This window comes from Megalobrama amblycephala, linkage group LG6 (genome assembly GCF_018812025.1).
Source record: "Megalobrama amblycephala isolate DHTTF-2021 linkage group LG6, ASM1881202v1, whole genome shotgun sequence".
In the NCBI taxonomy this organism is placed as follows: domain Eukaryota; kingdom Metazoa; phylum Chordata; class Actinopteri; order Cypriniformes; family Xenocyprididae; genus Megalobrama; species Megalobrama amblycephala.
The window spans coordinates 29,785,253-29,812,813 of record NC_063049.1 but is presented as its reverse complement, the minus strand read 5'-3'; the positions used below and the strand labels follow the sequence as shown (position 1 = coordinate 29,812,813).

Here is a 27,561-nt window from a genome sequence, read left to right as displayed (position 1 = left end):
AAATCATAAATCTGGGAGTGATTTAAATCCCGGAATGAGAGGCCCGCCTGCCTTTAATGATTTATTTTCTACATTTCTGCGAGCGAGAGATTTGTCCATACGCGGTGACAGGTCACCTTCAAACGCCAGAGGTAGACTGTTCATCACCATGCAGACTAGCATCTCATCGCTGCGAGTAAATATTAAAGTAAAAGAATCCAATTGATTGTGGATGGGCTGGAGAGGCGTCGTGGCCATATATTTCACTCAGAGCTTCTAATGCCTCTCTAGTTCGCTCCTTCGCTCACTGCTGGGCCTGGAATTATTATTCTTCAGGGAGTCTGCGTGCTCAAGGTTACAATTTAAATTGTAAAAAGATAAAAACAGTTTCTTATTAGCCCCATTGCCGCAGCCTCGCCTATTCCGATTCGCATTTATCTTTATTTCGGTGACCTCGCGGCCCCCTGCCGCCGTTCGCTGTTAGATGACCTCAGCTCCGCGCGGCTTCCTTTCGATAAATCTGCTTAGAGCGCACCGTGTTTTGCCAAAACTCCTAGTGTCAAATGCAGCTGGGAAATCCTCGACGCAGGGTGGATATTCACAATGGAAATTACACACGCACAGTTCAGCTCTGGGATTATGGTAACTGAATCATTTGTAATGGATTTGTGGTTTAATATAACAGTGTAATTTCCACAAAAATGGCTTTAAGTAATGTTGCAAAGAGAGAGAAAAAAAAAAAATCGGAATGAATCTGAGAAACGATTAATTGGAGCGGGGGACATTCAAAACTAATTTTCTTCACCAAATTGAATTAGCGGCTCGCTTAATAGCTATTAGCTTTGGGATAAAGTGCTCATGGATGCATTTGATGTGTAGCTACTTTAAAAGTGCATTACCTGCTAATGATGAATTTGGAATCAACCAAACAAACTGACTGCTCAAAAGAAGATTACACAAAGCTTTCTAGTTTTCTTACAGATTTGGTGGTTTGCAGTTTAATCTGCATTTATGTGAGTTTAAAACATATTTTAAGAAGGTAAAAGATAAATAGAAGATACATTTTGCATAGATAAATAGAATGAACAATGTTTAGTTTTATAACAGCAGATTAGTTCGTTCTTAAAGGGACAGTTCACTCAAAATTGTCATTCCAAATCTGTATTAACCTTTAAACCTGAGTTTCTTTTAGGGAACAAAAAAACAAACAAATATTTCTTAGTGTGTTTTTGTTGTTCTTTGTTCTTAGTGTGTCTTTATTGTTCAGACATAAACAGCTAAATTCTTTAAAATATCTTCTTTTGTGTTTTAAAGATTAAACAAAATCATACAGGTTTGTAACAATATGAGGGTCAGTAAATGATGACAGAATTTTCATTTATGGGTGAACTATCCTTTTAAGTGTTTTTTTTTTTTTTTTTTTTTTTAAGATTGAAAGTTAAGCTCAAACTGCCATTGAAAGCTTTGAGTACTTCTGGTCAGATTCTGGCCATCTGAGTGGACAGCACTAAATACAGGTGTAAATGGGGTCCAACTATATGTGAAAGAAGTGGAAAACTCATGACCACATCACATTTGTAGTGTACTCACTAATCTGCCCTGATGAGTTCCGCTAACTCATGTGTCAAACAAAAAAACGTGCCAAAACAAGGATTTTAAACTTTGTACCTACATGTGGCTTTAAAGGGATAGTTCACCCAAAAATGAAAATTTGATGTTTATCTGCTTACCCCCAGCGCATCCAAGATGTAGGTGACTTTGTTTCTTTAGTAGAACACAAATGATGATTTTTAACTCCAACCGTTGCAGTCTGTCAGTCAAATAATGTGAGTGGATGGGAACTTCTACTATAAGAGTAAATAAAACTTGCATTAACAAGTCCAAATTAAACCCTGCGGCTCGTGACGACACGTTGATGTCCTAAGACACGAAACGATCAGTTTGTGTGATAAACCGAACAGTATTTATATAATTTTTTACCTCTAAAACACCACTATGTCCAACTGCGTTCAGCACTCGCTTAGTGAGGTCTGATCGCGCTCTGACAGCGGCAGTGATGTCTGACACTCATTGAAGTATATGCGCGATCAGACCTTACTAACGAGTGCTGAACGCAGTTGGACATAGTGGTGTATTAGAGTTAAAAAATGATATAAATACTGTTCGGTTTATCACACAAACCGATCGTTTCGTGTCTTAGGACATAAACGTGTCATCACGAGCCGCAGGGTTTAATTTGGACTTGTCTGTCGTGTTTTATTTACTCTTATAGTAGAAGTTCCCATCCACTCACATTATTTGACTGACAGACTGCAACGGTTGGAGTTAAAAATCATCATTTGTGTTCTACTAAAGAAACAAAGTCACCTACATCTTGGATGCGCTGGGGGTAAGCAGATAAACATAAAATTTTCATTTTTGGGTGAACTATCCCTTTAAAAGAAAATAACCTTCTAGTTGAAAGTTCAGAAAGCACATACATATGCATGCTCAAGACTTTACTGAACATCTTCGACATGTCTGATATCAACATGTGGTCACAGATCATGTGAAGCACAATGTTAATTGGTTAAATTGTTAAAAAGAAACAAAATTATGCTAAATAATAGGTAAAAAACTGCAAATCTTTTTGCACTTTATCAATATTTAGTCATTAAATCAGTGACACTCCCCTCAAAATCTGATCACAAGTAGTCAAGGATGACACATTTGAGAAACATGTTACTCCCAGGTGTAAACAGCAATGTGTCTTGACTGACCACTTGTGACGGATCGCGAGTCGGCTGTTACCAGGGCCTGCATGCAGTGTGAGTCATGCTGCTGGTGGATGGTGACTCACCCACACTGGAGCTGAGGTCTCCGTTTTCTGAGTCGGCCCCGTGCTGGGTGTTGCTACCATGGTAGCTGCTCATCACCTCTAGTTTGATCTTCTTCACCTTCATGGCCTCTGCGATAGCAGCGTTAGTGGCGGCCGCAGCTGCCGCAGCAGCGGCTGTGAGACCTGCAGCAGGAGGACAGAAAGATGGAGTCACTGCATCATAAGGGTTCAGCTCAAATGGGCCTAAAACAAGGGTATGATCAAGAAATGCTTCTAGAATAGACATTGTCCAAGAATATCAAGGGGGAGAAGAGACAGTTACATGATGAAAACACATTCCAAATTTCGAGGGGGGGAAAATTTATTTTTTTTAATAATAGGATGCATTAAATTAATCAAAAGGGACAGTAAAAACATTTATAACATTAGAAAAGATTTCAATTTCAAATAAATGCCATTCTTTTGATCTTTCTATCATTCCTGAAAAATGTTTCCATAAAAAAAAATTAAGCCCAACTGTTTTCAGCAAGTTTATTGAGCACAAAAACAGCATATTAGAATGATTTCAGAAGGATCATGTGACACTGAAGACTGGAGTAATGATGCTGAAAATCCAGCTTTGCCATCACAGAAATAAATTACACTTATATTTACATTTATATATATATATATAATAAAATAAAATAGAAGAAATAGAAGCTATTCTAAAATGTAATAATATTTCACAATATTACTGTTTTCACTGTATTTTGGATCAATTTAATACATCATTGCTGAATACAAGTCATGAAAAAAAATTGTACTGACCCCAAATGTTTGGCTGTACTGTATTATAATATTGTGTCTAAATAAATGTAAAAATTAAATACAATGAAAATCGATATTCATTTTGAGATTTGCTAAAGATTGTCATTATAAATGTATCCTATTGTTTTTAAATATTACCTTTAGTGAGCATCAAATGACCGCAAAGGTAATCTAAATGTAAAAATAGAGGAAATAAACATGTATAATTAAATATTCAATATCAACACATTACATAATAAGGCAAAAAAAAAAAAAACAATTTTACACTCATGTTTTTGACATTACTTTGAGTAGGGCTTTACCTCAGAAAGAAGGGGGGAAAACTGCTTCTCGCTCTACAACTGTTTGACACAGTCTTTTCTCCCATCACTAGCCTAACTCAGTCTAGCACTGCGTCTTAATTAGAGCAGATCATTTGCATCCCATCACCGACGGTAGCTTTGCTGTTTTTGATTACACAGCTGGCCCCATTGGACTGATGCAACATTTTCAGCTGGAAGCCTCACTGTCATGTACGTCTTCTCTGATTTCCATCTCTTTTTCTCTCTAAATGCAAAGATGACGCCGTTGAGCTTTGATGGTGACAGATGGAGTCAGGAGAACATATCAGGATTGACATGTTGCCATGGTTTCTGTTTGTAAATAAACGGGTGGGGATGTACGACAAAGTGAAAACAAACAGTCTGAAACAGTGGGAAACCAAAGACGTGTTCAAATATGCACACATACGCACACACAAATGTCTGTAACATCTCAAACACACGAACATTAAACGGCAAATCCCTTGTCATTCCCTCTGAATGAACAGGAACGCTGTGATTCAAAGTCTTTTGGCTCCAGTGGCAATAATACATTTCTTCCCATTGTTTGATTTGTTTAAAAGGAGCACAGTGGAGATGGAGAGATTGGATAAGGAACTGACTCGCTGTCATTTACTCTTTTTCAATGACAAAACACCTGAAAGACTCGCAGAAAGTAAAAAGAGGATCCTTGAAAGAGACCTTGGATTCATGAATGAAGATTAATGAAACGATGTGAATGGATGAATCAAAGATGAGCTTTTCTTCAGCGGTGTTCAGTGAATCCTGTGAGCGCAGTGTCATTTTATATGTACAGTGTATTGAAAAATGGTTACAATAACCTCATTTATGAGATTAGGAGGCAAACTAGATTCTGTGATAGGGGTTGAGCAATGTAACATAACACTACCACAAAATATTAAATATCATAACTGATTTTTTTCTGTTTTAATGTATCATTTAAACAGATCTGTATCTTGTATATTTAATAATTATTATCCTGTTATTCAATTTAAAATGAATCTAATTTGTTTAAGATTTGCTAATTAATTAACTGCATATTAGTTTTAAAGAAAACAACCCCAAAATATCTTCCACATTATTGTGGTAGATAAATAAATCACTGATTAGGCATTACAAAAATTACTTTACGTTTCGAGTCAACTATTGTATGTTTTACTTCCATATCATTACACATAAGCCTGTCATTTGTCACTAAATTGACATAAGTATTGCTTATGCAGTCAGTATTTCAAATTCTTCCAAGATAACAGCCCTAAAAATCCCCAACTCCCCAACGTCCGTTTGACTTTTGTTTTCCCCACGTGAGGGAAGCCAATTGGTAAATTCGTCATCACTAAAGTGTCACTTTCACTGACATGACTCGACTGCGGCCATTTGGCCTCTGTCTCCTTTCCTGAGCGCAAAGAGAGAGGGAAAAAGAAAGATATCGAACATGTGGCTTTAATACGCCACCTTGCCTCCCCAGCAGCAGACAGGCAGATGGTGTGAGCAACACTGCATGCCACCAGCTTTCTGGGCTTGTTTGCATTTTAAAGTACATCAGTACCATATTGATGTATCGTATACACTGTGTCGGAGTGGCCGCTCTCGTTTGCTGTTGTATATTCATGCCCTACAGCTGCGGAGGGGGATCTACTTCCCCCCTCCACTCATAATAAATATGGCCTCCAGTCGCACTGAAGGTCAATCTTCATTTGCGTCTAATGGGAGAGAGTCAACTGTTTTCTAAATGAGATGTATGTGTAGCAGAGACCTGGACAAAAAAAAAGAGAGAGTGAGAATAAAATCACCTTCTGGTTGCTCGTGTGAAAAGTCGGGTACTCGAGTTGCTTTTGCCAAAGTTTTTACTTCAACAATTAAGCACTTCAGTAATGTATTAAACATCTCTCATATTCATTTATCAACTCTGTAAAATGGACACGGTGATACAGAATGTCCTGCAGGTATGAATGTTATCAATAAACAGCTTACCACAATTTCCTGCTTAATTAGCCTATTACAATATAGACCAGTGGCTCCCAGCTGGTGGATTGTGACCCAAAAACAGTAAAGTCAAGGACAGCAATGAAAAAACATATGCTACTACAAACCATATTATTGTGCATAGTTATGATAGCAAAATATAGCTTTGTCAAATGCTGTAGTTAAAGGTAAAGGCTTTGTCAACAATTTGTCCTAAACTTTATCAGTCAAAAACTGAATAATAATAATAATTATTATTATTATTATTAAAAAAATAATAAAAAATAATTATTTTACATTATACATTTAAAAAAAAAAATATTATTAAATAATAAATAAAACTAAAAAATAAATAAATTATTTAATAAATTAAATAAACAGACAAACAAACAAATAAATAAATAAAATACATACATAGATACAGTACATTGTAAAAAAAAATGTTTCAACTTAAAAAGTAACTTAAAATGTGCTGCCTTAAAATTTAAGTTAAGTCAACTCAAATATCAAAGTTGTGACTTCACATTTCAAGTTGTCTAAACTTAATTTTGTTTTTAAGTTAAAACAACATTTTTTTTTTTTTTTTTTACAGTGTACATACATGTATACATAAATGCTTTTTTTGCTTGCCTTTTATATGATTTTTAAACCATTCTGGTACTGTACTGAGGCACTACTTGATGTACAATGTAAAATCTGGATCCTGAAGCAAAACCAGTCGAGAACCACTGCTATACCTACAAGCATTCATGAGCAACTGTATTCATGTTGATGGGTCCTCCTCTACATTATCGTTCAACGTTGTTTCAGAGAGATAGTTTAGTTCATTAGATCACAAATAACATCCATCATAGGCTACAAGGGGGTTTGACTGTAACATCTACATCAGAGTACCCATCCACAAACTGTTCTTCACATCAGCAACAAGTCCACTCGTAGTGCCCGTGCACTTCTGAGCATCGCAACGAGCAACCCACTCCTTCTTCAATTAGCATTCATTAGTATGCGAAGCACCAATAGCAGATCGCAATGTTTCGACTTTTGAAAGTCACCTTTAGATTCAGACACCCATGTCTGTTTTCTCACAGACACAAGGATCTCTTCAGCCATATATAAACAGCCGAGCATAAGAGAGAACAAGCGGGCAGACGGGCGCAAGACGGGGGCGTGGGGAGGGGACAAATAAAGAATCGCTTGGTACTGTCATACTGCGCACAAAACAGCAAATAATAGAGATGGGGTCTGATCGTAGCCCTTGGAGCAGCTGTCATATTAAATAATAATGAAGGATCTATTAATATGCAAAGGAACCAGCAGCAGACTGGCTTAACGCTGTCATGCCTCTGAATATTGTCAGAATGTTCATTATTAATTAACATGCGGGCTGCCCCATACCTGCTCAATGTCAGAACATTCTTATAACAAATAAGGAATGTATGTGCCTCCTTCCACTAATAGTGTAATTAAATTAAGATCAGATTAACTTCACATCAGTACACAAAGAGTGACTTAGCCATGCTTATGATAAGAAAGTGCTTATCTACTGACTTAATGTTGTGCGCTCCTAATAGAGATCAAGGCCAAATTTGACTATTTACCCAATATATTTGCAGAAATGAGCTCCATTTCAGTGACTTTTGAGGACAGATTGCACGCACAAAGCTGAGGTCGTGCCAATGAGGACTGGGTGAATTAATGTATCTGTATTGTTCCATCTGCATTAGAGCCAAATACTGCACATCAATTATAAGCTGTCGACACTCTGTGTGAGAAGAGTCACATTAGAGTTGACTGATCTGTTTATGACAGTGTAATCTTGCATCTGCGTGAAGGAATCATGTTTCATTAACCTCTTTTTGTGTCTATTCTCCTAGTCTTGCTGCATTTCTAGTTTATTGTGTCCACCTAATGACAGACTGATGAAATGATACTCTGATGTCATTACCTGCATATCTCTAAAACACTGTTCACTGTACATTTGACATATACACTACCATTCAAAAATTTGGAAACATTATTATTTTTAATGTTTTTGAAAGAAGTCTGAATTTATTTGATCAAAAATACAGAAAAAAACAGTAATATTATGAAATATTATTACAATTTAAAATAAAGGTTTTCTATTTTAATATACTTTAAAATATGATTTTTAATTCTAATAATAAAAATAATTCTAATATGCTGATTTGATACTCAGTTATTATCAAAGTTGGAAACAGTTGTGTTGCTTAATATTTTTTGGAAACTGTGATACTTTTTTCAGGATTCACTGATGAATAAATAGTCAAAAAGAACAGCATTTATTCAAAATAGAAATATTTTCAAACAATATAAATCTTTACTATCACTTTATCAATTTAACATATCCTTGCTGAAAAAAAGTATTAATTTCATCCAAAAAAAAGAAAGAAAGAAAGAAAGAAAGAAAGAAAGAAAGAAATACTGACCCCAAACTTTTGAACAGTAGTGTACATTGTTACAAAAGATTTAATTTAAATAAATGCTGCTCTTTTTTAACTTTTTATTCATCAAAGAATCCTTAAAAAAGTATCACGTTATAAAAAATATTAAGCAGCACAACATTTGTAATAAATCAGCATATTAGAATGATTTCCGAAGGATCATGTGACACTGAAGACTGGATTTAATGATGCTGAAAATTCAGCTTTGCATCACAGACATAAATTATATTTTAAAGTATGTTAAAATAGAAAACCATTATTTTAAATTGTAATAATATTTTACAGTATTACTGTTTTTTTTCAGAATTTTTGATCAAATAAATGCAGTCTTGATGAGAAGAAGAGACTTCTTTCGAAAACATTAAAAATAATAATGTTTCCAAAGTTCTGAATAGTAGTGTATATATGACATATATATACATATATATATATATATATATACACACACTCACACACACACACACACACATACAGTGCTGCTTGAAAGTTCTCAGATCCATCTTTTTACACTGAGGACAATTGAGGGACTCATACACTGCTACTAAAAAAGGTTCAAACATTCACTGATGCTCCAGAAGGAAACACGATGCATTAAGAGTCAAGGGTGAAAACTTTTGAAGAGGATAAAGATGTCCAAATTTTTCTTATTTTTTTTATTATTATTATTATTATTTTTCATTTAGAACTGCCCTTTCAGAAGCAACAGAAGACACTTAATTGTTTGCCAGAAGACAAATTAAGTACAATATTCCTTGATCTTCAAATTCAAAAGGTTTTCACCCCCCGGCTCTTAATGCATCGTGTTTCCTTCTAGAGCATCAGTGAATGTTTGAACCTTTTATAATAGTTGTGTTTGAGTCCCTCAGTTGTCCTCAGTGTGAAAAGATGGATCTGAGAATCATACAGTCAATGCTGGAAAGGGTTCAAATATGCAAAAGATGCTGTAAATCTGAAGAATTTTTGGGACCTGGAGGATTTTTCTGAAGAATATTGAGCAGTTTAACTGCTCAGGACAAACAAGCGATTAATGAGCAACCATCATAAAACATAAAAACAGCCGTGGATCATCCAGGTAACCACACACAGTATTAAGAAACATGGGTTCATACATTTTTGAATTGGGTCATATTTATAAATTCAGCTATTTTTTTTGCCTTGTGGACTTTATGTAAACATCGTTTATGTAAAATATCTTACTCAGGACAGTGCTAAATAAAAAATGACATGCATTTTGTATAATCCCTCTTATTTTGTTAAAATTATTCACATTTCCACAGATTCTGCAAGTGGTTCACAAACTTTCAAGCAGCACTGTATATATATTATATATTATATATTACACACACACACACACACACACACACACACACAATTTTAAATAACTGTTTTCTATTTGAATATATTTTAAAATATAATTTACTCCTAAGATGGCAAAGCAGAATTTTCAGCAGCCATTACTCCAGTCTTCAGAAATCAGTCTATTATGTTGATTTAGTACTCAAGAAACATCTTTTATTATTATCAATGTTGAAAAGTTTTGCTGCTAAATATGTTTCTGAAAACTGTGATACATTTTTTTTCAGGATTCTTTGATGAACAGAAAGTTGAAAATAACAGCATTCTATTTGAAATGGAAATCTGTTGTAACATTATAAATGTGTTTATTGTCATTTTTGATCAGTATATTACATCCCTGCTAAATAAAATTATTTAGTTCTTTAAAAAAAATCTTACTGACCACAGACTTTTAAATGGTAGTATATATGTATACAATACAATAGCTGCGTTTCCAAGACCCTGCACAAATTAAAATTGCAAAATTGAAAATACGCACAATGGAAACATGAATTTAGTAAATCCCATATAAAAATCCCATATAATCGCAAACAAGTTTTTACGCTCGTATGAGGTGGTTTTTCAGGCAATTCGAAAAAGGAATATTTCAGATAACAGATAGGAGGGAGAAACACCCAAAAACACCTCATAAGTGGTTGCTTCCAAATATAAGAGGCTTTCCTTGCTATTAATGCTTGGTTAACACACCTATGTCTCATTCGATTAAAAGTAATGGATAGTGCAGTGGCTGCGATATACTTAAACCTACTAACATCCATTGCCATGATTTTTGGAATGACTTATCGCAAGAGAAAAAAGTTTTCGTCGCATAACATCGGTTAATGGAAACAGCGCCATTTCGCAATAGTTTTTTTTATTGACATTTAGAAAATATCACAATTTTGCACAAATCTGTAATGAAAACCCAACTAATGTCATATTATGAATCCATTTCATGGTTCTTATTTCTGTCAAACCCAGAGCAAATTACCTGTAATTTTTCATTTACTACACATTTAGGAATGTTTTTGGCGAGTAATTTCTGGTCGATATAACCGAGACCAACAGTGAGATAAAAATGGCTCTATTCTAGCAGTGTAACTGTGGTGCTAAATGACATGCTACTGGAAGGAAAACATCTCTCAAGTGCTGCGTTAACAGCGCTGTGCACAAAGGCCCTGAACATTTGCCAACATTACAATTACACTCTTTTATGATGAAGTTACATCAACAAAACAACCTAGGACCACTTTATGCTGTATTGAACTGTTGTTTACATTTTCTCTTCCAATCCTGGTGCTGGTCAGGATAACTGGGATCCATGAACCGAATGCAAGAAACTCTCACTGCATCTGCTCATTGTATGCCGCTTCATCAAACAACCAAAGACCCTTACAAACTTTATTGTATAAAATGTTACTTTTCTTCAGAAGTTCCAACCAAAATGTCAAGATCAGAGCCTCTCTCATGGTTTAAAGGCCTGGATATCAAAGGGTTTTTATCATGGTTGCTCAGGACTAAATAAGAAAAGACTCTCATCCTAGGCTCTCATACTGGCCTTTAAGTTCCTGTTTCTAAACAAGTCACTGATAGGCTGACCTCACTCAAACATAAAGGGGTGGCTGGGCGCAGTTTCCCAAGCAGAATGTTTTACTAAAACTTCAGCAGCGTTGTTCAAGATTACCAGTTCTGTTGCCAAGCTAGAATTTCAATACTTTCCTTCTCAGAATGAATGTTACTCTATCGGATTACAAAAGAAATAAAATACAGGAAATTAATACAAAGTTCTGTTGTGAAACTCTAGATGGCACAGGCTGATAGGTCCTTAACTTAATTTATTAGCGATCACATCATTATCTACATATTGCAGCTGATTGGTTGTGGTGGCATCAGCAGCCAATGAGTTTGCTGCTCAACATTCAAATACTTGGCATTGTTTGCTGTTAGCAGTCTGCAGCGCACTTTCAGAAAGCTCCACCTTCCCCAGCTCCACCTGCATAGATCTGCTACGGGGGTTATTTCATGTATGTTATATGAGCAGCAGCAGCATGTCTGTGAATGTATTGGCAGTAGCAAGTCTCTGTACTTGCTCAGCAGCAGCAATGATCAACAGCAGCAGATTTATTCCGCCAAGACCAAATACATTAACACTGACATATCCATTTCCATGCCAAACTGTCATGACAGAAATACATTTCATTAGGTTTATGCATGAACTATTTTAGATAAGTGTCTCATTCGATTCAAGTTTTTACATTTACATTTCAAGCATTTGACAGACACTTTTATTCAAAGCAAGGCTGCATACAAGTCACGACTGCCGCAAACAAACAGAAGCCACATTTTACAGTTCCTCCTGAACCAAAACAATAAGCTTATGCTGCGTTCATGTCATGTCATAACCGTAATTTCAATTTTACCTGGAGCTGTTCACGTCTTCAGACTGGGATTTATGAGTTTCTCTGGCAAAACTATCATATATGTCGAAATGAGTCTGCAGCAGTCAGGTGGTATAAGTTTGGGCTCTGCAAGTTGTTTACATTCATTATTATGGTAAAGTTATGTGCTTTGAGACATAAAGCAATTTAACGCCATCTCTCTGGTCAGTGTTAGTGCTAACAATGCCAAAATCTTCAAGTTCAATTTCCAGGGTACACGCATACAGATAAAATGCAGCTTAGTCGCATTCGATAAAGTAAATACTTGTAAAAGTGAAGTTATCATGAAGTCTGCTTGTCTGAAGATTTTATAGTAGCTTGTTGTGTGACAGCAATATAATTTGTCCTATAGGACAGAAAACAATCATACTTTGCAATGAAAAAAATAATAACACAAACCAATGGTACTTAGGTTTAAAATGATAACTATATGGCCCTTGCGTTCAATAATTGCTCAAGAATCCACAAGAGAGATTAACGAGGAGGTAACTGTACATTAACAAGGAGTGAACCATAACCTAATGACTGTGTGTTATTAAAAGATGGCAGAACAACCGAGAGCACGATATGTAAATCAGGACCCTTTCTCATGAGCGACTTCAAAGCTGCTACAATGAAATCCAGCCGTAAATAGAACAAAAGCATAAGACTTGCTCCAGGCAAACTGAAGGCACAAATGGTTGTTGTTGATTCTTGTGGCGATAAGCTTACTTTAACATCACGACGGCCTATGTACATATAGCAGTGAAGTGGATTTAATCGGGCTAATTAAAATCCACTCAAGGCAGAATGCAGCATCCACTATAATAATCTGGAAGAGAACAACTCTCCACTCCAATTTATTCTGGAGCTGTGCTTGCACAGGGGGGCTTGCTGGGAAGGGAGTCGGGCCGGCGGGAACGGTCAATGATTCTGGCTGGTAGTTTGGATGAGGGCTGTCAGATTTTGCAGTGTGCCATTTAACGGATGGGCAGCGGGTCGCTACGAGAACGGGCCAGGGCGCGGGAGGAGGTCTGCATGCGTTACCTGTGGGGGGAATGATTCCCGGCGACATGAGGCCCGGCACCGAGTGCGGCATGATGTGAGGGTTCTCCGGCGATGTCACACTCTGGGTCCGTTTCGGAGGCCTCCCGGGTCTTGAGCTAAACAGAAGTGAAGTGGCGGAAAGGGGGAGGTAGAGGGAAGTGGAGAGAGAAAGGGAGGGGTTAGGGACAGTTAACATTCGGACCAGAACGCAATTCCATTCCAAAGAGCTAACATGTACTGTAAATAAATTCCTTTTCAAGGACAGTTGCTTTCTGCTGCTCGATATAATAGACTTCCATAACTAATTAGATTACACAGTGAATTCATTTCCTTTATTGAAGATCAACCACTTTTTGATGCATAATTCATGGCCCGCACCTCGTTACCTGCCCTTCTGTATTAATATCCCTACACTATTTGAATTACCTCGTTTGCATATGCTAAAATCCGGCCATGCGGCTTTCAGCCGGGAAATTACATGTTAACTTGTTATAATTATTGCAGTCAGGCCACTATTGATTTATGAGACTTTTAAAAACCAAATATGTGTAGTTCTGGTAATGAATGATATTCTAAGGTTCTTTAGGAAATTAAAAAGAAAAAGGCTGCCTTAGGAAACGTTCTGCTTGCTTGATTTAATAGGAGTCGTAGCTGGAAGCTGGTGTGACTGAGTGACTCAGACCTGTTGTGCGTTTATGATGGAAACTTTTATTACTTGAAATGAGTGACCAAGATCACACAATGATTAATGACGCAACAATTGCAAGTCCGACGGAGGAAAAAAAAAAAAAAACGACCCTCCGAGCTAGTTGTCAGATATTTTTCACACATTACAACGTTATATTCATCCATGCATTTTTCCACTCTAATTTTGGCAACAACAAAAAGGTAGCTTGCATAATCTCACAGAAATATTTCTTCACAAAAAGCATCCATAATAGTTGTGGTTGTTACCAAGGGCAGTGCAGCCACTGGGGACATTTCCCATGACAAAAAAAAAAAAAAGAAAAAAAAAGAAAAGAAAAGGTGATTCCATCCCTAGTACTTTTTCCAAACTAATTACATACCAAAAAGCCTTCAAAATATGATGAGTTGGTCAAATGATATATGAAAACCTATTATGTAGCATTGTTTCAGTGACAACTAATATTCCTCTGAATGTTAACAATTAAAATTGCTCATTACAAAAGGGATGAAATGAATGAATGAATTGCTCCTGCTTTTGGTTGTTACCAGAGAAAAGCTCATTTTCAGGGCATTGTCTATATTTCACAGCACTTGCGTTACAATGGCATATCAGGACATGATTGAAAGAGACCTTCATTAACTCAAGGTTTTGTTCTCTGCTTTTCCAGTGACTAAACAGGGCCTCATTTTCATGGCCAAAAGAAAAGCAGAAGAGTACATTCACTATGACCCAAGGCCAAAAAACTCACTTATTCATGTACCACCAAATTCTGTCATGTGCATCAGTTTAGTCCATTTACAGACTGAGCAGATGAGCTGCATTTCATTGCGTTTTATCATGTTTTGTCCCTGACAGGCATGAAATTGAAACGGAAATTCTTTACTTCGCACACTAAAAACAGAAGAGGCCATAAACTCCATGCTCAGAATTTTAGCCATGAGAAAGAGCAGCACTCGATATAGTCAGGCCTGGGGCCATTCACACTGTAAGGATTTTGAACCGTATCAGCCTGTTCAGATGTGACAGAATCATTTCCACATCACATCACGTAACGGAAATAGAGACATCGTCTACTTCATACCTCGTATAAATGTTCCAGTAGGGATTTCACACTTATTGTAGGTTCATCTTTAGGAATCTTTGAGTCATTAATTTGTCATATTCAGTCATGACACATTTGGATGGTTTGCAAATTCACATTTGGCAAGTTGCAATTGGTAATGATAAACAATGATATTTGGCATAATTCATGTAAAAAGTGGTGTGACCTGACAATGCCATATTTGAATATATGCAAATGTGAAGATTATCAGGAAATAACTACTTAAATGTCCATATTTTCTTTACATAAATCTATGAGTTCGGCTTCTGAAGCTTTTAGTCATTTTTAAAAAAAATTTGTCATCGAACTTCTTTAGCATTCAACAGAAGTCAGTCATGAGGAACAACATGAGGGTGAGTAAATAATAATACAATTTTAATTTTTGGATGAACTATCCCTTTAAATGCAGCACTTTATCTGAGTTTGTCACAGGAGAGCTAAAGAGACCCCGGCAACAAACAATCACATGACGACCTACAGAACGTCCTAAAATGAAATTCCTCCTCCTATAGAAACACCTCTTTGATCTTATGTGGGAGATTGCATGACAGTTTTGCTGTCATCACTTCCAATGTACCTAAGCTGAATTATTTATGAAAGACCTCAATAGATGGCATGTGATGGTAAAAGCCTTCCTCCCTCCTCCCTCAACAATGCCAAAAGCAGAAAAAAACTTGGACAAAAAAATGGACAAAATGTCACATCAACTTTAGCTCCAGGAAGAGCAGGGGATTGTGAACAAAGCAGACGTTTAGCCTGCGAGCTGTGATGGGATCTGCTCACTGAGTGTTTACACCATATCTGATGAAGGTACTATAGAGTGGAAGAGGAGAACAGTGGCTTTTTTTATAGGCTGTAGCAGCAATATTTTAACTTAACATTAAATATTTAACAGGAAATTTTTGTCACCATTTACTCACCTTCATGTCGTTCCAAACCTGTATGACTGACTTTCTTCTGCTGAACAAAAAAGGTGTAATACATTGCAAAAAGCAGCATGAAAGTCTTAAAATTCATAGTACTCATTTTTTGAAACCACACAATACCTTTATGTGGGGAACAGACATCAACGTCCAATTCATGAACAAATCATTCTTTTGAGTCAGATCTTTTCAATGAACTGATTGATCCAGTTCACAAAAGCAGTCTGAATGCTTCGTTCATGAATCAGACTGATCCAGCTCTTCAGTTCAATTGAATAGTGATTTTTATTTCTTTTTTTTCTGTTCACTTACAGAACTATAGCACTAGAGTCATATGGGATGAGACTCTGAGTCATATGAGACTCTGCCTTGTTTTGAAGTTACTTTTGAACTCCAGTCCCCATTAATTATAACTGAATGGAAAAGTATATTCTTTAAAATTGTGTCTTTTGTGTTCCAAATCAAGAAAAAATAAAGTCATACAGGTTTAAAACAATTTGAGCATGAGTAAATTATGACAGTTTCTGTTACACTTTATTTCGATGGTCCACTTTAGACATTCTCCTAACTGTAAGTTTGCAACTACACTGTAAACCCCAACGCTCAAAATACTTAATTGGTTTGAGTAGAGCAAACTTAAATTAAATAAATTAGTTCAGTTAAATTAACTGTTATGAGTTTTTGAAACTTTTTTTTTTAGTTCACTGACATATATTTCACTGACAAACAGCACTGACATATTTCAAGTAAATTGAACTGTTTTATTGTTTTGAGTTGTATGAACAATTAAAAAAAAAAAAAAAAATTTAGTTTAACAAGTTTAACTGAAACTGGGCTGGGATTTCAGTTTCCCAGCATGCTTTGCCCATGGCACTCAAAAGAGAGTGTAAATGTTAAAATTAAGTGTTATACAATGTTTTTTTGTGCAAAATTAATGGTAAGTGAGATTTAGTAGTTATTAATGGTTTGCCATGATAATTTAGAAGAGCTTCTGTTAATGTGGGTTTTTAGAGAGTTACCATCATGGTGACAAGTGACGCATACGGCTTGGTTTGAGAGTATGTAAGTTACATGTTTTAAGTTGCTGTACTCATTCAGTAAGTGCTATACCAAACTTTTTTGAGTTCTGACAACTTATATGTAAACTTGAGGTTTACAGTGAAGTAAATAACTCATTTGATTTGCAAAAATTCAGAATAAAAAAAATGATTTAACTAAATCTTATATGTTAATTGCTATCAAAATGTATGAGTTAGCTAACTCAGTACTTCAGGTTAGGAGCAATTAACATGCACAAGTACTACAAACTCAAAACTTGATAGTTCTGCTTACTTAAAATGGAAACATCATAACTCAAAAAATTTTATATAACTGATTACCTTAGTTTATTTTGAGTTAGATCAACATATTCGGGTTTACATTGTAAATGATAAATAACTCCCAGAGCATTAGTAGAATGTAGTAGACTGTTAGTTAAGGGTTTGGTGTTAGGTTTGGGGTTAGTAGAATAAGTTTACATGATGACAATAGCAAGTTGACAATAAGTTTTCTTATAGTCAGTAGGATGTCTGTTGGGTGACCATCAAAATAAAGTGTTCGAAATTTTGGGGTGAACTATAGCTTTAAGAGATACATACTGAAGTTTTGTTGTTACTGTATTAAACATCCCAATTACACTAACTTAATTTTGTATGGCTTTGTGTGTGTGTGTGTGTGGTCAATTGCTTGTATTTATGACAGCAAGATAGCATTCTGAAAAACAAGTTGGAAACAAAACTGAATCACATCAAGTGTTTGAAACTGAAATCCCCATCATGCGACAGCGCGGAAGGTTTTCACTTAAAAGAGGACGGCCTGTGCTCATATGTTCAAGAGGACACTGCAGTCATTTAGCTGAGATATGCATGAGCATTCTCTGCTGTTTGTCGCTTCTGTAAACAGCGATTATGGGGCCACTGAGGACGAAGGGAGAACAAGAGCTGGACCTTCACAAAAGAACGAGTACAATTTGTCATGTGCTGGATGCAGAGTCCTTAAATAGCCCGGCACAAAAAGTCCTCAAAAGTAGGCTATTAGAGCACAACAATGGTTCATGAGATCCACTTGTGTTTGAGATATGCCCTGTCCACTCCACTACTGGATGTCACCACTACCAAACTTAGTTACATCCTTTTCCCTTTTTTCATTTCTTTTTTGTAACTCTGGGATATTTTTCCACACAATGGTAGAAGCAAGGCTATCCGTGACGTTTTGCTGAGCGCTATGCTGACAAATTCAAATAAACAAGATTTTCACCCCTAGAGGGAGAACGCAATGTTTGCTTGCATTTATTTATTAGATAAAGCTGAGTGGTTTGTATTACTCAGAAGGTAAACATTTGAAATTAGCTGAAAAATGCAATGCAGACACAGCCAACCAGTTATTAATGAAGAGGGTTACAGCCAGTGTGCAAATAATGGGGGGGGGGGGGGGGATCTGACCCCCCAAATTTAGGTTTGACCCTCTAGCCTCAAAAGAAGTGGGAAAAAGAATGTTTAAAAGGTCTACTAAGTAGTTAAACTAAACAGTTTTAGATATTACATTAAGGACATTTAAGAGAGTCCAATGTTGAGAAGAAATATATTCATTTGCACATTTTCTTGAGGCACCAAAAACGTATATATATTCTGCTCTTATTGCATTTACTTTCAAGCACAAAAACCAAATAATCACCCAGCAATCTCTCTTTATTGCTCATAATATAGTTAATAACATATCCTGTCTCCAAACTTAGGATGTTTTATAGACAGCATTTGCCTGGGGCCAAAATGTGGCAAATTTGTAACAAATGTAGGAATTCTCATTTTGTTTTGCATTCATGGCGAAAAGAAAGTAAGAGTGAACTTTCCCTGAACCATGCTTCCTTTAATGGACTTGGTCCATGTTGACCCAGGAGTTCACATTGGAACATGATCTCCTCCGTCCCACCACACTGAGAAAGCAATCAGATTAAACCCACAAAATATATGGCCATCTCACTTCCACAATACAAAAGTCAGCAAATAACTGAATTCAACCTCTCATGTGTTGTTTCTTAGTATCTGTTAGGGAAAAAAGCATTTATGGAAAAAGAAAATACTAATGTCCTAGTATAATAAAAATAAAAACCACTTAAAAATGCTTAAATACTTAATTATAACTGAAAAAAAAAAAGACCAAGGATGCAAAGACATTTCTTTCTTCCAGAAGTCATTGGATATATCACAAATAAATGTCACGCATGAATACTCACAAATTGCAATTTCCCTCAAACTCGTATCCAAAGGCTAGTTTAAATCATTACACCTCTGTATTAAACTAGAGTTTTGTATATATTTAACAGGCATCATGAAAGCCAGTTTTATTATCATTTATTCAGAAGGAAATCAGTGACCAATATAATAGTTCTATTATTTACAGTATAGCACATACTGGATAAGTGTATAATAATAATAATATCTATTGAACGTGTAATCTGTCTAGAATCAGTTTGAATATCTTTTCAGGATTTGAACTAATTTACCAAGTTAAGATTTAATAAAAGCAGTTTAAAATCCAGTATTTCATATCACATTTTTAAAATGTATTACACACACATTTGAGAAGTACACAAAGAATATATTTGGTCTGTATTTTTCAGACAGGTTTGTGGACCTCTGGACCTAATGGAGACACATTTTGCTGCCAGCTGATGAAACGTTATCCTGGAGTCAATACATGTCTCGCTCAGGTTTACAGAAAGAACATTCCGTTTTGATTCGCCTCAAATGGAGCAATTAACCTTTCCCGTCTTCCTTTTGTTTGTCATTGGGAAAGGTAAAGATGAAGATATTTATTCCATTTACTCGCAGTCAACCAAAACAAGCGGACGAATCACAGCATCTCTGCTTCTGTAAATACAGACTCCTCCAGTAGCCCGCCAATCAGGCCTTATAAAATATTAACCCAATGTCATTGCCCTTTTCAAATCTCTCACCTAGAATTCCCTAATTGTTCCCTTTCTTTATCTCACTGAAGCAAAGTGTAAATAAATTAGCAAAATAGCTTTTATCAGCCTGAATAACCTTTTAACTGAAGGATTATCACTGGTTTATTTTTCATTTCTTTTCGTGCGATAGCAGCACATGCCTCATTGATTACTTTGCTGAGGTGGTGGCCAGCAGAGAAAACAAGGGCCTGATAACAAACCGAGGTCTCCGCACTAACAATAACACACTACGCTCAGATTAGGCCCCCTGACTTTGCAGCTTTACTCGGCTTGATTAGATGGAATGCTGGCAGGTAAAGCTTTTCCATTTTACTATGCAATCTTTGTGTGGACTGATTATAAGATCGAAGCACATAACTCTGACCAATTGATCATAGTTAGAAAGATATTCAATTTAAACTACTGTACATTGAAAGGACAGACTTGAAACTGAAACATGAAACTAGGTCAATACGATAGACTGGATAATCTGAATATATGGACTCTAAACCTAGTGGAATGATTGCAAATGGTTGTTCGAAACATTTTAAAGGGATGGTTCACTCAAAAACAAACATTCCTTCATTATTTTCTTATGTTAAGATATAGAAAACAAAACAAAATAAACACACACATCATTCTTTTGAACCAGTTCTTTTCACTGTAATATTTTATTTGATCCACAAATTGGACTGATCCAGTTCTTTAGCTCAAGAACTCACTGATTCAATAGTCCTCAAGTAAAGAGTGAGGAGAAAATTGAGTGGAAATGACTTTCAATCTGTTGATATAACGATATAAAATGGTTTCAGAAGACATGGAATATGTATATATAGACTAGTTTATTGTACTTTTTTTGTTGTTTTTCGTAATTTCTGGAACTTGACACTCTAAAAATTATGGGTTAAAACAACCCATGCTGGGTTAAATATGGACAAACTCAGCGATTGGGTTGTTTTAACCCAGCGGTTGGGTTAAATGTTTGTCCAACCTGCTGGGCAGTTTTATTTAACCCAGCTATTGTTTAAAATTACGGTAACACTTTATTTTAGGGTATTTTAACTAGCATTCATATTACTAGAATATTGGCTATTTATTAGTGCTTATTAAGCATATATTAATGCCTTATTCTGCATGACCATATTCTACATTCTTAATCCTACACAACTTACTAACTATTAATAAGCAGTAAATTAGGAGTTTATTGAGAGAAAAGTTGTAATGTATACACCCTAAAAAATGCTGGGTTAAAAACAAATGGGTTGAAAATGGTTTAAACAATAGTTGAGTTAAATAAAACTACCCAGCAGGTTGGTCAAACATTTAACCCTACCGCTGGGTTAAAACAACCCATTTGCTGGGTTTGTCCATTTTTAACCCAACTTGGGTTGTTTTTAACCCAGCATTTTTTAGAGTGTACCCTATACTAAATTTTGTTACCAAAATTACTATATGGCTGCCTTAAAATGAACCCAAAATAGGTATTTAAAAAAAAAAAAAAAAAAATATATATATATATATATATATATATATATATATATATATATATATATATATATATATATATATATATAACACATAATTACAAGAGGCAACAGTAATAATGAAAATGTGAAGATTTATTAATAAGCAATTTAAAAAATGTTTATTATTATTTATCAAACTTAGTAATAAATTTTCATTTATTAAACACATTAATAAATGTTAACTTCCAACCTATTTTGGGTTCATTTTAAGCAAGCAATACAGTAATTTTTAAACAATAGTTCAGTTAAATAAAACTACCTAGCAGGGTAAATATTTAACCAAATATTATATAATATTTTAACAAACATGAGGGTGAGTAAATGACAGAATTTTTATTTTTTACTATTCCTTTACTGCTCATCAAAGATGTTTTTTAAAAGCTCAGGACCACCATGGACATGCTATGGCCGCGATCGCATTACGAATACGAAACACTAACATTCTTGACTTTGCAAACCACTAATCATCTCTTTTATTCCGTACACAGACCGCCAGCATCAACTTCAACTTCCCTAGAAGTTTTCAACAAGGGTCGTAGTGAAGCAAAGAACTAGAATCTGCAATGATACCTGATATATAGCAACACAAGTGGCTGTCTCAGTCACTTACACCTGCACATGAATGGAACGCTAACAGAAGAGGTCAGCCGGAGCACCGCGATGGCCCGTTCCACAGGCGCTCCTGCATTAATCAGTGCTGCCTCAGATTTTATCACTCTCTGTATTTGCATCGAACTGTTGTTGCTTTATCGCCACCAGCTCTCTCTCTCTCTCCTTCTCACACCTGTCACCCTCAGCCAGGTAGACGCCTTATCAGATCAACATAGATGGATTATGTGCGAGCACTTCATATAAAGCGTTTTATAAGCAGGAACAGCTGCATCCGCTGGTAAACGGTGAACTTTTGTGAGGAACAATATATTAGATCAAATGCAAACAATCAAAGGGAGCAGTTACCCTCAGCGGTCTACAAACAGTGGCCCTCTCCTCCCCAGACGTGTTTTTTTCTGCCCAATCCTTCAACAGTACCGCGCCGGGCGTAACATTTAGAGATACAGAGAGTGCTCAGGTTATAAAAGTGGCCTTCCTGCTGCTTTTGTACGCTGCAGAGTCTGATTAAAGAGCCACTGGGCAGGGCAATCAGATTGCGCCACTGCAAAGGAACTCGCAACCCAGTTATGTTCCTTCCTTGAGCTTTATTTACATGGCCGTGTCCTCATGTAAAAGTATGCAGAACGACTACCCATAAAACATATTAAAAAAGTATGTGAACCCTCACAAGTTTAAACTTTGCTTAATGTGGACCATGCCTCTAACAAATAAAGATCTTAAAAAAACGAAAATTAAGAATTGTTGACTTGGTCAACACCTCCAATCTCGTCTCATTGACTGGACCTGACTGGATCTGACTTCAGTTAGCTTTTGGAGAACTCATTAGGATGGGTATTCACATACTTTTTCCCAAACAAAACTGTCTCTGTGTTGAATTTGTTTAAACATAATGTGTTTGTCTATTCTTGACTGAACTGAAGTGAACTCCGTTGTAGTTACAGGTCAATGACATAATTCAGGCATTTTTAGAATAAAAGAAATGCCAGAAAAAAATGTTATTGACCAAAACATTCACACTATGCCAGAGTGTATACCATTTGTACAATTTTCTCATTGCTGACTGTAGTTTCTAGGTGTTTGAGGGTTGTTCTTTTTATTGTTGTAACTTATGACCAGTCTATCCAAAAATCCAAGCAAATCCACAGGGTTAAAAAAAAAAAATTCTCCTCTGTGGACTGCAACGGTAAACATGACACCGTTTGAGATAACTTCATACCGGAGAGAGATTTTAGAGGGAAAAAAAGATCTGAAAGCAAGATAAACCGCTGATTATTTTAATGCATCATTAATGACAAAAAGCCGATTTCTTAATTGCGTACTATAATTGTGAAGCTTAAAATTGTTTTGTATCAGTACTATTAGCACTAATAAGGAGCAGCAGGCCTGTACATCCTGGGAACTGATGTAGAATGCCTAATTGGTTGACTTTTCCGTGCCTAATGGACGATTCTCTTAATTAAAAAGACACTGCAGAAAATGTTATAGATCAGATATGGCAGAGAGAGGGAAAAAAGTAAATGCAGTTAATCAAATGTATGAAAATGAACAGTTCCAGGAAAGTTAAAATGAGATGGCTAGATATGATTTCCATCGCAATATTTATTAATTTCAGTCCCTTTGGTTAACAAAACAGAGCTGTGCTTATCTTCATAATGGTGAGGATATGCTCTCAGTGATCTCCCTTTACAACGCAGAACTACGACGCATATGAAACAAGTCTTCAAAACAAGGCTTTAAAAACTTACTAGTCAGGGTGCCTTTGAGGATATTTAATTAAAATCTAATCCTGCATTCATTAAGGCTCACATAAATTAAGCTGTCATTCATAAGATTTATGGATTCTCATTTGCATATTGCATACAATTCATCAATTACTCAAGTATGAAAGGAGCACATTTCCCTTGGAGCTGCCTGCTGCCCTGCCAGCATTTGAAATGAGAGAAAGAGCGATACTGTCAGGCATTCGAAACAAACTTTCCCCACAATGTCTGCCTCTTGATTAATCTAATTTCCAAGGCATCCTTTTACAAGATTGTACACAGTCCAGCTGCAGTTTTCAATTATATGTCCTGTCCTCACCACTAACTTTGAATGGGAGATAGATGTAGCATGGGGCAAGTATCCAACCCCGGTCTCCTCCACATCACATGCCTGTTTACGCCGATCTTCGTAAATTAAAAAAAAAGAGAGGTGTTTTAGAGGCAGATGGAGCTGGGAGGGAGGGAAAAGGGGGAAATGCTGTAATTTTATTTGGTGGGATGTCAGACGAAAGGCTCGGTGTGTAATAATAGCATATTTCCTGTCACATTTACATCCGCCGAGCTTTCTAACAGAGGGAGGTTTCATCCAACACATTAAATAACTCCCATTTCGAAGAGGCGCTCGGCCACTGTGGGAGAACGCCGGCATGGAGGAAGTGCTTAAACCGAGTCGAGCGTGAATACTTCTAAGATAAAAGGTCAGGCGAAAACAAACAGATGACTTGCGAGGATGAATAGAATTCTAGTCATTAATATGCATGGCTAATAAAGCTCGAAAAAATTCTACGTGGAGAACGAAATCATTGTCGACTATTCTCTCTTAATGGCCCATATTTTCAGCTTGAAGGGATCTGGGACGTGTACATATCAATCTCGGGGAGGGGGAAGAGGGGGGCATTTGACGAACAGGTTGGGATAACCTCAGTGCCGATTGTTAAAGTCAGACAAAGCAAACAAAGCAAACTTGTTCTAGAGAGGATATTAATTCCCAATTAATCCCAAATTCTGGCAGAGGAACAGACCAGTGCAGCAAGTGAAAGTCATCTTGAAGGGTACTTAATTGGTTCCCTATAGTAAAAGAGCTTGATAACAGAGATCAAGCTGCAGTTTATTAATCCTTCCCATTGTCTTATGAAATTGTCGTCGAAAGTAACTTCAGATAGAGCCAACAGTTAAGACTTTAATGTGCTTTTAATATTAACAAGAGGAAGCAATTAAGAGGCCACAAAACAATAGCACTCAGACTGATGCATATTAATTCGGCAAATATGATTTCAGAATCAATACGATTAAGGCAGTGTGCCACACAAACACGTGCGCCTACACTGTCATATGCACACACACACACAAATCCAGAGGCTTTTTTTTCCCCTTTAACTGAGAACATTTGTCCCACATTACATGGAATTATGTTTCATAAACATCCATGTTTTGCATTACATACATTACAATTAGCAAATGACAGCGCAAACCCGGTATTTCTGGTTGTTCTTTGACATTTCAGTCTCCTACTGACTTTCCAAAGTCATTAATTCAGTCGGCCTCAACTAAAATGGGCGACTCACTAATTACAACGAGAGCAAATATCTGATATTGTGCAAGACGTAGGATGTGAGGTCTGTATCCTCTCAGGGACAAACAAATTTAACGCCAGGACTAAACAGGAAGTCCTTAATGATTAACATTAATTGGACTGTGGAATCGGAATCCTGTGTGAAACATTAAACAAAAATTATCCACTGTTTATACTCTTTCTGCTTTCTTAATAATTAATGAAATGTAAATATTCCAGGGAGTCCAGAAGTGATCTGTGGTGGGAGAGGAAGAGCGATGTTTACACAACGGCACAGCGAGTCTGTGTGGCAGAGACGATCCGCCCCGTCCTCCTCCTCCTCCTCCTCCTGCGCTTTTAGATACTGTTTATGCAGAACGAATCATCCTCTGTGACTCCCGGATCCTGATCAATTCCATTTGAACGCAGTTTACTGTGAAAACAGAACAATTGACCCCACAAAAACTGCTAACAAAATCCCTCGATTTGTCCCTGCTAAAAAGAAATCAAGGCCCGACTACTAAACGCATGTCAGTCGCATCCGTCTGCCTCTCTTTGATCCTTCAGGACGAATCACCGACTGCGTGCGGAGAGCAAACAACCAGAACCTTTTAAGACAGTTGGAGGGAAAAGCGCCCCACCCAGTCAGGAGACAAATCGAATGTGGCACGTACAAGTTTACTTTCATCCTCGCTGTCTGATTGCCATCAACTGCCAAATGTGGCGTAATGGCAGCGAGGCAAGGCCCGTGTCGTTAAACCCACAGAATGACAATTACTTCAGACAAGCTTTATCAGGGCCCGTGACCCAGCCTCCACCAAGCTAACTAAATCACTCGTTTTATTCCTGGAAGCTCGCGATTCCATTAAAAAGCTTCACGAGGAGGTAAGAAAAGTCCATTTAGGCTCAGTGTGAGGGCAAATAGTCCGACTCAGCACATCGTACACAGTCTTCACACCACTTGATGATGTAATTCTTAATGCATGGCCCTGGTCCACATAAATCTTAAGCGAGACATCACCTGAGATTTTTTTCCGTCCCTCTCTGCTATCTCTCTCTCTCGGTTTTATGATGAATTGTTTGCAACATCTCTGCGACTAAAGCCTTCAACCTCTTCAAACCGCTGCCTCTAATAACTCGTCGCTACAGGAGGGGGGGGGGGGGGTGCATGACAGAATGATGAATATCACAACAGACAGCTCCAATATGGTACAATTTTAGCAGATCAATATCGCACTGCAATATAAGAAAAAGCAGCAGATATTAGTCTACACAGTGTATTACAGATGAGGAACATCTATGCTCTCTACTCTCGTGCCAGACCCTCGCAGATATTTCAAGCACGTCTCTTACTCTGTACCTTGCATATCGAAACTAATCACTCTGTGGGTCGAACGGGCATCTGCTTAGAATTAGCATGGCGTGCTAATGTTTTGAGTGACTTCCGTGGACAAGGTTGCTTAAACAGAAATAAACTATGGCAAGGTGCGAGAGTCCAATTATTCACCAGAGCAGAAATCTTTCTCACAGGCTGATAATGGGTTTAAAGAATTATGTTGCACGGATACTGCTGCATTATTAGCTAATACAGAGGAGACTATGGAGGCCAATGCTGTTTTTAGGGGTCATGAACTGCTTTTTTTTTTTATATATATATAATGTTCTCTGAGGTCCACTTATAATGTCATCAAGAGTTTTAAATAAAAAAAAAAAATCCTAATTTAGAAGTAATAAGCTATTTTCTATCCTGTTTTTGACCCTCTCTCTTTTAAACAATCAGTATTGATGGGCATGTCACATTCAAGACTTGGAAGTAAACAGCTACTGCTATGATTGAGTAACAGTTTTGCATATCAAAATAATTTTCAATGTCCCTGACATTACACGTGTGGAATTGTTTTGAAAAGATGTTGAAAAATATCTTGTTACATAGTTGAAACTTTGCAAATAATGTGAAACATTTATGTATATTATATAGTAGGGGTGTGACGAGATCTCGTGTCACGAGATCTCGCGAGACTAAAGTGTGACGAGATTTCTCGTCGAGGCGAAAAGTAGTCTCGTGATGTTGCCATGACAGAGTGTTAGGATGATTAGGAAAGAATATGCCACCGCTACGTTTACATTACACCTCCACTGTCCTTTTGCTTTGTGTTTAAATAAAAAAAACATTTAATTAAGTTGGATGACGGTCACCGCCGCTCCATATTTAAAGAGTACGCGCGATCACTGAAAGTGAAAGTAAACGTGCGCGCATTCAAAC

General features: G+C 36.7%; 1 protein-coding gene across 9 annotated transcripts in view; it reads right to left on the bottom strand.

Annotated features, from left to right (window-relative positions):
- dachd (dachshund d) overlaps positions 1–27,561 on the bottom strand; it is a 126,423-nt gene that overhangs the window by 49,598 nt on the left and 49,264 nt on the right. For 5 of the 9 annotated variants that reach the window (XM_048193819.1, XM_048193820.1, XM_048193822.1 and 2 more), the window contains exons 2-4: positions 13,151–13,266; positions 3,743–3,775; positions 2,819–2,980 (exon numbers count right to left, since the gene is read on the bottom strand). In XM_048193819.1, the coding sequence (XP_048049776.1) occupies positions 2,819–2,980; positions 3,743–3,775; positions 13,151–13,266 (311 nt within the window). The remainder of the gene's footprint in view (positions 1–2,818; positions 2,981–3,742; positions 3,776–13,150; positions 13,267–27,561) is intronic. The other 4 variants (XM_048193821.1, XM_048193825.1, XM_048193826.1 and 1 more) reach the window with 2 other exon arrangements.